General features: G+C 27.8%; 1 protein-coding gene across 2 annotated transcripts; it reads left to right on the forward strand.

Moving 5' to 3' along the window:
* Nucleotides 1–11,790: 11,790 nt before the first annotated feature.
* Nucleotides 11,791–14,123, forward strand: LOC115722216 (AUGMIN subunit 1). 2 transcript variants are annotated; one of them, XM_030651362.2, is made up of 7 exons: nucleotides 11,791–11,947; nucleotides 12,028–12,298; nucleotides 12,597–12,729; nucleotides 12,825–12,959; nucleotides 13,072–13,195; nucleotides 13,609–13,746; nucleotides 13,834–14,123. In XM_030651362.2, exons 2-7 carry the CDS (start codon nucleotides 12,040–12,042, stop codon nucleotides 13,939–13,941), a joined length of 897 nt encoding a protein of 298 aa, XP_030507222.1. In that variant the 5' UTR covers nucleotides 11,791–11,947; nucleotides 12,028–12,039; the 3' UTR covers nucleotides 13,942–14,123. The 2 variants fall into 2 exon arrangements, with proteins under 2 accessions (XP_030507222.1, XP_030507223.1); XM_030651363.2 differs by having other exon boundaries at nucleotides 11,814–11,947; nucleotides 12,036–12,298.
* Nucleotides 14,124–14,419: the final 296 nt, after the last annotated feature.

Here is a 14,419-nt window from a genome sequence, read left to right on the forward strand (position 1 = left end):
TATCTATTTATACCCCCATCCCCGCTCCATCCCCGTCTAATAACCAACGGATTCAGGGTAGGGGAATACCCATCGGTTATGGGGAACCCATCGGGTATCCATTAAGGTAAAATGAAAAAACAAATTAATTTAAAATAATTGAAAAAAATAAGTTAAACTAATATTCTCACAAATATTTATTATGCATTCATAATTCATAGAAGATAAAAAATAAACTTACTTAAAAAAAGCATAACCTAATAGAAAATAAAAACTAAATATGTGTCAAAGTTTGAAAAAAAAAAACCAAAAAAATTATATATATCTATATCGGGGTCAGATATGGTGCGGATAGTATTATCCCCGCCCCCGCCCCATCCCCGCTTCGGGTATTGAAATTGTCCCCCACCACCGCCCCATTAACCACTAAGATGGGGAATCCCCACCCCATTAGGGGCGGGTCCCCGCGGTTACCCATCCCCGCGGTATAAATTTCCATCTCTAATTGAGGATGACCTCTTTTAGAACAAACAATACTTAAATTCCCAAATGTGTCCTCTTCTTTATTTATTTATTTATTTTGTTGATCAACAACTCCTCTTTATTTTCACTTATATATTTGTAAAATTTCTTTTTCATTTCTTTCTTCTAAATTGAAATCAAACAATATATTATATCATATCAAATTATATGCATAGTAAAGAGAACTCTCAATATTATTTTTACTTTATTTTGTATAATACATTAGTGAGTCATAAAAAAAATATTTTTGACTCTTACTTAAAAAAAATTATACCATACATTACTTTTTCTATTTTTTATCTTTTCCATATCATTTAAATAATATATTTTTTTTTATATAATACACATTTACAAAGATAATTTTTCATGATCTTTTAAATATTTTAAAAGAATCTCTATTATTATAATTTCATTTTTAGGCTTTTTTTTTTTATTATTATTGGAAAGAATCATTTTTAGGTGTTTTACAAGGTTTTCTTGTTTTCAATCTGTTCAAATAATGTAATGAGATTTTTACACTTGGTGTCCTTTTTTATCCTTTTTTTACTTTTTTGTCAATGCTGGGTTATTTAAACTTTTATACAAGTTTTATTTTTCAATTTTACATTTTCAAAAGTTTCATAATTACAAATATACCTATCCCTATGCGTATGTCATGGTTTTCTCTCTTCTTACACTCCACCACTTCCATAACTCCTCCTTTCTTTTTTTGTTTTGTTTTTTTTTTTTTATTTTCTGTTTCTCTTTCCTTGGTTCTTCATTACCACAACCCACGATCATACCGTCCAAAGCCCTAACCCATGATTTTTCAACCTCTCATCTATGTCACTCTCTCCATTATCTTCCATAAGCTATGTAAGTTGTTCCTCCCACATTGTCTTCTCTTCTTCTATAAATGGCCACCACTAAGTCGGGTTCGAAGTTACCTTCCCCAGCTAAAAAAATTTCTAAAATTTCTAAGAAACCTCCTACAAATTTATCATTTTATTGAGTTTGTTTTTACAGTAACTATTTTGTTTTTTTTTTTGTCAATGTTTTACTTGTTTATCATGACGGTTTTATGTATTCTGTCATTCTTTTTGTATTTCTTTTATGTATTTTTGTTGATGTTATTTTTGTGTTGTTATTGAGTTATTTTTTAGTTGTTTTTATATTCATCTATTCTTTGTAGTTTTTTCTTTGTTGTTTTCTGGTTGTTGTATGGTTGATTATGATGTCACGGTCCCTGTTCCTAGAAAAAATGTATCGTCTTGAACTGATCCAATTGTGTGCACAGATAGTTGTTGCTTGGAAGTTGTTGCCGGGTTGTTTCCAGATTGCTGCAAATCTGCCTGTGCTGAGTTGTTGTCATCCCAATGCCCATTGCTCTGTACCAAAATTTGTAATGGTTCCGTATCCTGAAATAATGTAAATTATTTATTTGTTTCAATTTCAGAAGTTGCAAACAACTATTTCAATCTGGCAAAACAACTACTAAACAACTCTTTCTAACAACAACATTTGCAGATAACATTTTGATCTGGACGACTATTTTAATCTGTCAAATCAACTATTAAACAACTATTTTAAAGCATTCAGTAATTAATAAGAATAGATTCATCATTTCTCGTTTGCAGATCCCAAACAACCATTATTTTACTGGAAAACAACTTATAAACAACTGTTTGCATATTAAAACTCTGTAGCATATAATTATATGCATTAATATTTGTTTTATGCAAACCGTTGTTGTTTTTTTGTTCAAATTCACCAATATTTTATTATTATTTCAATTTATTCCAGTTTTCCTCAATTAATAACAAATTCTCATTTATGTAGAATAAAAGATTAGAAGATGTTCATGAAGAAATTGTATTACCTTCAATTATTTCTCTGATTCAATCATGGGTGAGTTTCAATGATTACAGATCTCCTTCTCTTCGATTCTTCTCCTCTGAACGCGTTGGGCTTTTGACTGAATGTTGTTTTTGAGTTTTTTTTTTTTTTTGTACAACAATGGAGGTTGGATAATTTTTTTTTTCCCTTTTTGTATTTGGATTTTCGGGATCTGAGTAGTTTTTCTTTGAGATCTACATTTTTTTAGATATGATTTTCCTAGTTTTGAAATGAAAATGGTTGAAAATGGTTGTTGGGGTCCTACAGCTGGGTCACGAAGAAGGAGGATTCCCTCTGTTTTTTTTTTTTTGCAGGTATTTTTGTAAATAACAACTTTTAGTTTCTATTTTTGTTTATTTTCTCTATGTAGGTCATAAATGTAAATTTTTTCCATTTTCAGTTTATTATAGAAAAAATCCCTAATGTGATTGGTTCTCTTTGGCAACTAATTAATAATAAATTTCTAGTGCAAAAAGAATATTTTAATGATTTAATTTCACTCTTTCTTTTATTAGCTTTTGCTGTAAATTAGTGTAATATATTTATTAATTATGTTATTAGTTTTTTTAAAAAAAAAATAAATAAATTATATTGTTAGTTAAAACTTAGAATTGCTCTTGTTTGAAATTAGATAAATACTTTTGTCAAAAAAAAAAAAAAATTAGATAAATACTTGTGATTGTACTAAAATATAATTACACAACCTATTATTTCACTTCATACTTTTCAAAAACTTGTATTAGTTGTTTTGTTAAAGATTATTAAAGTTGTACATTTGGCGGTCCGGTCCTGCCGGCTTTTATAAAAGCCTATTTTTTTTAGGACATTTTACATAAATGTATATATTTTTTTAAATAATTATAAAAAATGTGCAAAAAAATACAATTTTAAAAATGCACATATTTGAAAACATATTTACAAAATTTCATAGAAATTCTTAATTAAATTATAATAGATATATTAATGATTCAACTTTTTATATTTAGATTTGTATAACTATTTGTATAAATATTTTCTTATTATGTTTTGTTGTGTATGGTATTGTAATATTTTTTTAATATTGCTTATATGTTTTTAGTATTTTTTTTAAAAAATTTATATATGTTTTTGTTAAACTTGATGGGTTGTTTTTGTTTATTTTTTTAATGTATTTTTTTGGTGGAAGAATTATTCATGCTTCATCTATAAAGGTCCTTTTTTTTTTGGTATTTTTATCTTTGTTAGTTGTTTTTTTTCTTTTGTTTTTTTGTGGTGTTTCTTATTATGTTTTGTTGTGTATCGCATTGTAATATTTTTTTAATATTGTTTATTTGTTTTTAGTGTTTTTTTTTAAAAAAATTTATATATGTTTTTGTTAATCTTGATGGGTTGTTTTTGTTTATTTTTTTAATGTATTTTTTTGGTGGAAGAATTATTCATGCTCCATCTATAAATGTCTTTTTTTTGGTATTTTTATCTTTGTTAGTTGTTTTTTTTTCTTTTATTGTTTTGTGGTTTTTTTTATTATGTTTTGTTGTGTATCGTGTTGTAATATTTTTTTAATATTGTTTATTTGTTTTTAGTATTTTTTTTAATTTATATATGTTTTTGTTAAACTCGATGGGTTGTTTTTGTTTATTTTTTTAATGTATTTTTTTTCACTTTTTATTATTAATTTAAAACTGTTTATTATTTTTAATCGTTAATTATTTTTTTATCTTATATTTAAAATATTACATCTGTATATTTTAAATATTATTGTTTATAATTAGAATCTTATTATGTTTTTTAATTATTAATATATAAATTTTGTTAATTAGTAGGCTTACTCATTAATACCATATCAATTAGTCATAAAAAATAGTTATACAAATATAAAAATAGAAAGTTGAATCATTAATATATCTATTATAATTTAATTAAAAATATTTATGAATTTTTGTAAATATATTTTCAAATGTGTACATTTTTAAAATTGTGTTTTTTTGCACATTTTTTGTAATATAATTGTTTTTGTTGTACACTAATGAAAAAACCCCTTTTTTTTATAGGCTAATTATTTTTTTCTTCGAATTTTGACATGTATCAAATCATGTCCCTTGAACTTTTTTAGCCGTTAAAAGTTCCCTTTGAATTATTGAGATTGTTAAATTTAAAGACTTTTGTCTATTTCACATGTATCAAATCATGATTTAATAGCTGGTTTTGTGATCTTTTGGTGAAAAATAGGAAACCAGTAGCAGAGGAAGCTGCTATGATTGTGTGGCGTATTTAGTTGGCTCGAAATGATGTTCTTTGGAGCAACAAATCGACAAAAGTTTCAGAGGTGATTCGTTCGGCTAAGACTAATCTTGACACATGGAAAAATGCTCAATCAAAGGATTTAATACCATTACTGAATGTTAATTTTAGTAATGGTAGGGAGCATTGGATGAAACCAGTTACAACTAATTCAAATCGATTTTCAGCTTCGAATATAGCCCCATTGACGTTGATCTTGAGCTTAGTTGTAAGGGTATCTTCTGAGATTGCTGAAGTGGTTGGAGTGAAGGAAGCTTTGAGTTGGATAAAGTTGAAAAATTTGTCTGATGTGGAAATTGAAACTGATTCTTTAGTAGTTGTTCAGGCTATTAATGGTTCGGTTCAAATGTCATCTCAATTTGGTTTACTTATTCAAGATTATCAAATGCTTCTTTCAACATTACATAATGTCTTTATTTCTTTTGTTAAAAAATCTGCAAATAAGGCCGCTCATTGCATTGCGAGACGGTTTTGTTTTATGTTAGATTGTATTTTTGATGAGCTTTCTGCTCCATTTGATTTGCTTTCAATTGTAAGGAATGACAGTTTTTCAAGTTGATTAATAAAATTTTTCTTTTAAAAAAAAATAATAACAGTTTTTCTCAAAAAAAAAAAAATTATTTTTTATTTTATTGTATTTTTTTTTCTTAAAACAATAATCTATATATCTATATATTTATATAAAGGAATGCACGAGACAATGTGAGGTGGCATTCTAAGAATTCATTTCTCTATGTTTTCTTTTTTGTTATTTTTTTGTATTTTTTAAGAAACTTTGTTAATTTTAACTCAATAATAGAAAGTTTTTTAGGAAAAGCGAAAATCCCACATCGTTTAGAAAACATTAAGAATGTTGTATTATAGGCTATATGAATGTGTAGTAATTTTTGTGAATGTTGTATAATGGGTGATTAATAGTATTAATCTAGCCCACATAGTTATTTTTTTAAATAAAATATATATTATTTTATTAATTATTTAAAAATCTAACAAATGAAAAATATTATTAATTTATTTTCAAAATTAAAGTTTTTTTTAAATTATATTTTTTTAATGTTGACAAATATCTATATCTATATGTATATATATTAGGTTATTGTTACGTTCATTGCACGTATACTTAATTATAGTTTTTATTTTTGTTATGTGTATTTTTAAAATTTTATAAATTAAAGAAAACCACTTATTAATATACTAAAATATTTATATTAATATTGTATATTAAATAATATTTTCTAATATTGTATATTTAACATACTCCCAATATTAAAATAACAATAAAAAAATAATAATTTTACAAATAATATATTAATATTTATATATATTTAAATTAATTTAAAATTATTATAAGTTCAATTATCCTAAAACAAATAATATTGATATTTATATATATTTAAATTAATCTAAAATAAATAATATTAATATTTATATATATTTATGAAAGTAACCTTACTAACATCGTTAAATTTAACAAAATATTCTTATATTTATAAAATATTATGTTAAATAAAAAAAAAAATATTAAATAGGCACATTTTATATGTAAGATATAAAGGAATAAACAAGATAATGTAATGTGACATTCTAACAATCTATTACCCTATATTTTCTTTTTTGTTATTTTTTTTTTTATATTTTTTAATTAACTTTGTTAATTTTTGACTCAATATTAGAGAGTTCTTTAGGAGAAGAAAAAAAATCCCACATGGTTTAGATTCCATTAAGGAGGTTGTATTATAGGTTATATAAGGGTGTTTAGTAATCTTTGTAAAAATTGTATAATGGGTGATTAATAGAATTAATCTAGCCTACTTAGTCATATTTCAATAAAATATATATTAATTTATTTTCAATCTTGGTAGAAATTTAAAATTTTAAAGATAATATATATTTTTTAAAATTTTATCAAATAAAAATAAAAATATTTTATTAATTTTTTAAAAATTTTGAGTTTTTTAAATTTTTATTTTTTTAATGTTTCCAAATTAGTTAAAACATAAACATTTAAAAATAAAATCCTTTACAAAAATTATTTGAGATTTTTATAAAATTAACAAATTATGATATAATAATTTTTCTTTTTTACATAAAATTTGAAGTTCCCACAAAATAACTAAATTGAAAATACAATTATAAAAAGTATGAGAAGTCAATTCATCACTTCAAAATTAGCAAAGTATAAGAAACCACTTTGAAAATATATATATATATATATCTTTATATATTAAAAGTGCCTATCTAACGGCATTTTTTGGTTTAACAGAATATACTCAAAAATAAAAGAATATTCTGTTAAATTTAACGATTAGGTTTGATCTGCCGTTAACAAATAAACCCAATAATTAAACCCAAAAAATTAAACAATCTTTTAAATATTAATAATCTCTTTTTAAATTAAAAAAATCTTCTTCACCACATCTCTCTAACAAACTTATCTCAGGAGAATATTAATAATTTTTTTTATTTATTTTTTAAAACAGAAAAATACTAATAATTCTACATTGATCATGGTTAATTTAGCCGCCGTCAATATGTGCCATTGATTTGCTGCTTTGATTGGCTCTATCGGATCGTGTGTTCGTGGCCATTCTTCCATCCCCATTCGAATCCCAAATATCTTGTATCCTGTTTTTCAAGACTCCAAAAGCGTCCTAAATATCTAATTATGTTTTGGTATTCTAGGTACAATCAACTCTTATTTAAGAAATTCCAGTACCAGTATTAGACCAATGATCTACATCTTTGATTGGCTCTATCGCTAATTTGGGTCGTGTATATATTTAGTTTTGAATGTGTGTGATGAATATATTTTTTTTATTTTTGTTCACGAATTATATATTTATGGCTATAGACATCTTTTTTGCATTTTGAGTGGGTGTAAAACATCATAGAATATTTTTTTTCTTAATTTCAATAATGATCTTTCAATGCTTAAATGGAGGACCCAGAAGAACCTTTTCCCAAAGAAAATAAAGATTGTGTGTTGCTAAACCTCAGAGATACAGAAAGAGAGACCCCATCAACAATGTACGACGAGGAAGAAGATGCATTTTAATTTGATAGCTGATAAGGGAATCAACAAAAACAACATTTCCCATGAACAATTTTCTCAATTCCTTTGAGAGAGGTAGGTACTTTACTTACTGGGTTGGTTTTTATTGTTGGCTTTCAAGTATTTGATTATGACTTACATATTTTTTGGGAGCACCACAAAGATTAAATCTTGAAACATCATGTTAATTTCAGAGATATGTATTATGATTTAGTAAGTAGTACATAGAAATGCTAATTCTTGTAAAACAATTCAGTTAGTAGGAATTATTTTTGAGTTATTGTTGTCAGTTCTGGTGTTGAATAGATTTTGAGATTTCATAGTTAGAGATTTTTGCTATAGGTTGTGCTCTTCTTTGAATGAATAAACTGAACTTTTATCTTCTTCAAGTTTGAAATATTGGGTATCCCTCGACATCCCAGAGCGTCAAGTAGATTATATAAAGTGGGCTCCATGTTTGACATTACTCGCTAGGCCGGAACATAAAAACCGCTAAACCGTGGGAACCGCCTAACCCATTAGAATCCGCCCGCATGGAAACCGCCCATTAAAAAACCGCAAAAATTGGGTTGGGTTGAGTTTTAACCCGTTGATTGGCGGGCGGGTATGGGTTCGCCTAAAAGGAGCGGGTCCAACCCGTACCCGTTATTTATTATTATATATATATTTTTTTAAAAAATTTATTCCTAAGGCTGCCTAAAACAAAAAAAAAAAAAAAAAAAAAACCTAAAACTAATTGTCGCACTATGTGTGAAAGTAAATAGCTGCCTTATAGTTATTTAGATGGTGGCTTTAACTTGTGACTGTAAACCAAACCAAAGCTTCAATTTTGGTGATAATATAGTATACCACAGGTTGTATTGGTATGGGGGAAGGGAGGGAGATATTTTTTTGCTGAGTAAAATTTACATATGTTGTTTAAGCAAAAAGTGGAGTCTATACTTGTGGCAATATACTTTGGAAGTTTTGATTTTTAAGCAACCCAAACCGCCCAAAAAACTGCATAAAACCGCCCTCTAAAAAACCGCCCAACCCAAACTTTTATTGGGCAGGTATGGGTTGTGATTTTAAAAAACCGCCAAATTGGGTTGGGTTGAGTTTTAACCCGTTGATTGGCGGGCGGGTATGGGTTCGCCTAAAAGGAGCGGGTCCAACCCGTACCCGTTATTTATTATTATATATATATTTTTTTAAAAAATTTATTCCTAAGGCTGCCTAAAACAAAAAAAAAAAAAAAAAAAAAAAACCTAAAACTAATTGTCGCACTATGTGTGAAAGTAAATAGCTGCCTTATAGTTATTTAGATGGTGGCTTTAACTTGTGACTGTAAACCAAACCAAAGCTTCAATTTTGGTGATAATATAGTATACCACAGGTTGTATTGGTATGGGGGAAGGGAGGGAGATATTTTTTTGCTGAGTAAAATTTACATATGTTGTTTAAGCAAAAAGTGGAGTCTATACTTGTGGCAATATACTTTGGAAGTTTTGATTTTTAAGCAACCCAAACCGCCCAAAAAACTGCATAAAACCGCCCTCTAAAAAACCGCCCAACCCAAACTTTTATTGGGCAGGTATGGGTTGTGATTTTAAAAAACCGCCAAATAAAAAAACCGCCAAACCGCCCAAAAACCGCCCAATCCAACCCATGTGCAGGCCTATTACTCGCTATTTTGCTCTTTTGTTGGTAAAGTATGATTTTGAGATAATTGAGCTTAATGGACTACAATCTGAATTCAATTTAATAGTTTACTTATATAAAGTTGGGAACTTGGATTGAGAACAGAGTAATGAGATTAATTTGTATAGAATGATTCTACCTCAATATAATAAATTGGCATCGAATGGAGTAAACATGATATTTTAATGAGTATTAGCAAAGTTTTATTTTAAATCATTATAATACAGATTTTTGTTGGACGAATATAATATAAAAACTTTTTTATTAAAGTGTTCATTCTCTTCCAACTCTATTGTCTCTAATAGGGAAATAGTTGTAAATTGAGTTGTAACTTTAGGGTTGATGCCTTGATGTCGGGAAAATGATAAAAAATAATTCTGACATAAGATTAGCTGAGAGAGATGACCCTGATGCTATCAATACAATTGTAGTAGTAAATGTATGTTGTAAGTTTCTAATATGAAATTATACTTTGTAAAGTAGTTTTAATATTTTATTCTAGGACTTGATTTCTTCTATTTTCTTGTCTTTAAATACTTTGTAAAGCCTTCGGTATTTCCTTGTGCAGACTGTATTTGAGAACAGTCTCATGGAGCATCGTGTTGCTTTGCCTCCATATGCTATGAGAAAGATTACATACATTGCACCAGCAAGTCAATATTCTCTGCATGTTTGTTTCTTATTATTTTAAAATTCCATATCAGATTAAATTTAGTTCCTTGAGTATTCTTCTTATTGTATTAGCCACAGGGTGATAATTTATTTCAAACATCAAATAATAAAATGTATCAAAACTGGAATAGATATAATATTGAGATTAACGTAATTTTTATTATTAATAACAATGTACATATCATAAGTTTATAGATACAATTATATTTTACTTACCAAATACACTGACACAAGTTTACTTTTATAAAACAAATTATTTAAATAATCATACCACTTTAGTTACCAAAATCTAAAAAAAGAATCAAACCTTAAATAAAACTAACAATTACGTGGCTCGGCACGTAACTTTCACCTAGTATATATATATAACCATGAGTGGACAATTTACAAATTTTGAAGAAGAGAAAAAAATCATTCAATTGGTATTTATTTATTTTTATAATTATTTTAAAATTTTCTAGATAACTTTGCTAATATAGTTTCACATTTTTATTTTTTAAATAGCCTTACATGGTTTAAGAGCTATTTTTGGTGATGCTTGTGAGATATAAGTAAGATATTTTTTATTCGTTTCGCTTTGATTTGTCTAAAAATATATGAGTGATTGATAACTTAATCTTCTCCAATTAATTATAATTTTATTATTATTATTTTGAGTCATCAAATCAAATCTATATATTTATCTAATATATATTTGAGGCAACATCCAATTATTTTAGGATTCTATTTTTTCTAATTTTTATTCATTTCTATTTAAGTGGTATTTAATATACTTATAAAAAAATTATACACAACAATATATTATAAATAATGATATAAAAAAATCTAAATATACTTCAATTAATGAGTAATTAATAATGATATCTAATAATAGTTACATAAAGAAATAAGAAAAATTAAGTTGATGAAATATGAATTCAAATATTATTCTAGCTTTATTGAAAAATGGTAAACGATGATAATTTATAATATTTTTTCTTATTTAGTAAAAATGTTAACAACTACTTAAAATATGACTTTTTGAAATAAAAAATATAAAGAATAATCATAAATTAAAATTTATTTTTCAATGATCATAATGATTATGCGAAGCACGATATGATTATAACAATCGCGCAATTGTATAACCAACTTTATACGGTACTTATTATTTTAATTATCGCAAAATAGTAAGATAAATAAATATTTTATTATGAAAATAATTAGTCATATGGATTATGAGTTTTCTTTTCATCATTACAATTTAAGGTATAAATTTTATATCCATATAATTTATTAAAATTAATTCTCTTATCTAAACATTTTGTATAGAAATATTCTATCACTAATAGTTTTATATAAATCTCGCAATTTTCAACTTTTAAAAAAAAATAATGTTACGACAATCTCTTTTATAGTTATCATCCTACATTCATTTTCATTTTTGTAAAGAAAGTATTTTAACGGCACCATAAAATAAAATGTAAAAACTTTTATAAATAATAATTAAATACACACATTAAAATATTATATTTTAAATATATCACTTAATATAAGTATAATAAATATATATATACAAATAAAGATTATAAAAATTAAACAACATTCGCACGGTTTAGTTACCTAGTTATATCCATAAACCATTGGCCTTACACTGTTCACTCACCCCCTTGCTTGTTAGTGGAACCGTTGGATTTAAAAAAATAAACAAAAATAATTCCCAATCCAAGTAATCCAACGGCTGGAAACAAATCTCTTGGTGGGTTACACAAAAAAATAAATTATATTTGAAAAAAAAAACTGTACAACTAATCGAAGGGTAGAGCAAATCTGGTCTGGTCTCGACAGAGTTGTCTTCTTCTCCGTCTCCGATTCTCCCATCGCCGATTCCAACAATCTCCACTTCAGGTATTGAATCCACATCATCTTTTTCTTTGCTTTAATTCAATTCATTCAACACTTTATCTCTGTAACTAATGTTAGACCAGACTCGTAGTAACATGAGCGATTCCTCCTTAACGGAACCGGCCAAGACCGGCGGCGGCGGAGGAGGATCGGAGGCGTCTCGGATTGGAGAGGTGAAGCAATGGCTGGCTCATGAGTTTGGCCAAGCAGGAAAGGAAGTTCCACATTTTGAATATACACCTCGATCTGTTGCTTATTTACACAACCTTGCTACTCTATCTCAAGCCAAGACCCAAGCTTCTAAGATCCTCGCTTCTGATTTTCGTCTCAAAGCTTCCGAGTATCGCTCCCAAGGTTTATTCACACACTCTCTAATTCTACTTTTTATTTTCGTCGATTTTGAAAAATTATGGAGAAATAGGGAAATTTGTGAAACTAACAACTTGAAATTGTACAATTTGCAAATGAAACCGCATTGAATTTACACTGTGCGATCATTGTGGCCTTTTTATTGTTGCAAATTAGTAATTTTCGGTTGCTCATTGCAAGTAAATGTGGTTATTCTTTTGGAGAGTTATTTTACTAATCAAAAATTTTGTAAAGACTATTTTTACAGAACTCTCTGAGAAATGTATGATTTTGTGAGTTGCAGCGGCGAGAATTAGGGAGATTTTGGAGAATGTGGGTTTGGCACAGGAGGGTATGGCTTCAAACGTTGTTGGGTCGGTTCAGGTTCTGGCAAATGTGGCCAATTTGTTGAACATCAGAGATACTGAGTTAAGCAGGTGAGCTCTTCCCCCCTCTATTTTTGGGTGAATTGGTGTTTTTGGTTTTTGTTTAGAATTGATTAATGGAAGAAATGGTGTGGTTTTGGGTTTAGTTTTCTTGTAGCAATGGGGGATATTTCTTTGAGGAAGACTAGTGTGGAGGAAAAGAGGGTTAAGGTGGAGAAAGAGTCAAAGATTTTACTTGATTTTACACGAAAAGCCATTGCGAGATTGACATATTTGAAGAGGTAAGTCTATTGAAACTTATGGTAGGAAAGTAATAGAAAATGTTAGTGTGTTTGATTGAGATGCTAATCTCTGTTTGGTGTTCTTTATTCATTTGTTTTACTTTTTATTAAGAACACTTGCGCAATTAGAAGATGATGTACCACCTTGTGAGGCTCAAATGGAGAATTGGAAGACAAATTTGGCTGTTATGGCTGCCAAGGAGAGACAATATTTGCAACAGAGTTCTAACTACAAGGTATTCTTTCTTGATTTGCTCCTCATTTCTTATATAAAAGATTAGTTATATAGTTGAGTATGAAAAGTAGGTCAATTTAATGGAGTCATTTTGCTTCTTAAGAAGCATTTGTTGAAAGAAAACTAGGTTAAGCGATCCCCACGTTTTTAGAGAGTGACTGTAAATGTTATACCAAGTGTTTAAACTGAAAAACCGCATACAAACTTGTGCGGATCTGATCTGGGTATAGTTGAATGCCTCAGTGGTTGATCGATAAGTAATAACTTAAAGAAAAAAAGGATAGCCCTTTGTTACCGTGCGTCGTTTGGTGAAGGTTGCTTATACAAGTCCTTGAAACTGTTTTAGAAATTGTACACTGGATTTTATACTCAATACCATATTTGAGTTGTGCTGAGAGCTTATGTTGTTGACAGGCTATGCTTAATCGCGTGGGCTATCTCCCAGAAATAAGCCACGGGGTATTGGTTGAAACAGCAGAACATAGGAAGGAGTTGGAGAAGAAAACAAAGCCCATACTCGATACTTTGAGAAGCTATCAGGATTTGCCTCCGGTAATTTGCCCTATTTCATTTAATGGATCCTCATTCGTGTTTGAAGCTTCGCAGACAATGAATTTCATCACTTTTTTTTTTTTGCAGGATAAGGCGCTTGCTGCTTTAGCAATTGAAGACAAGAAAAGGCAGTATGCTGCGGCCGAGAAGTATCTTGAAGATGTTTTGCAATCGGCTCTTGCACCATCAGAGTAGAGTAATACATCGTGTATTTTGTATATAAAAATATAAAATCATTCTATGATTGCCTCTTTGTTCTTACTAATATGATTTGTTTTAGTAAAGGGTGATTTTGTGTGCTGATATGATGTTTTTTGAAGGGCCTTCTTATAGAGTTTACATATACATTGCTAATTAAAGATCATTTCTTTTTGAAATTCTCTCCTAAGATATGCTATGACTTCAATTTTTTATGGCTATTTAAGATTTTTATCTTTGAACTATGATCCATATTATTGTGCCTTCAAAATTTTTCAACCCACTATAAATGGTTCCCGAACTATTCACAATATTGTAAAAAAAAAATTATTAAATTTTGTCTTGCAGGACAAATAGAATATTTCGTAGATGTTTATACTATTATCGCATTAGTGCCACATGTGTAATTTAAAATTAATAAATATGTATTTTTTAAAAAATTATTAGACTGAAAATTAATTAATGATTAGAAAAA

The sequence above is a fragment of the Cannabis sativa genome, chromosome 9 (genome assembly GCF_029168945.1).
Source record: "Cannabis sativa cultivar Pink pepper isolate KNU-18-1 chromosome 9, ASM2916894v1, whole genome shotgun sequence".
In the NCBI taxonomy this organism is placed as follows: domain Eukaryota; kingdom Viridiplantae; phylum Streptophyta; class Magnoliopsida; order Rosales; family Cannabaceae; genus Cannabis; species Cannabis sativa.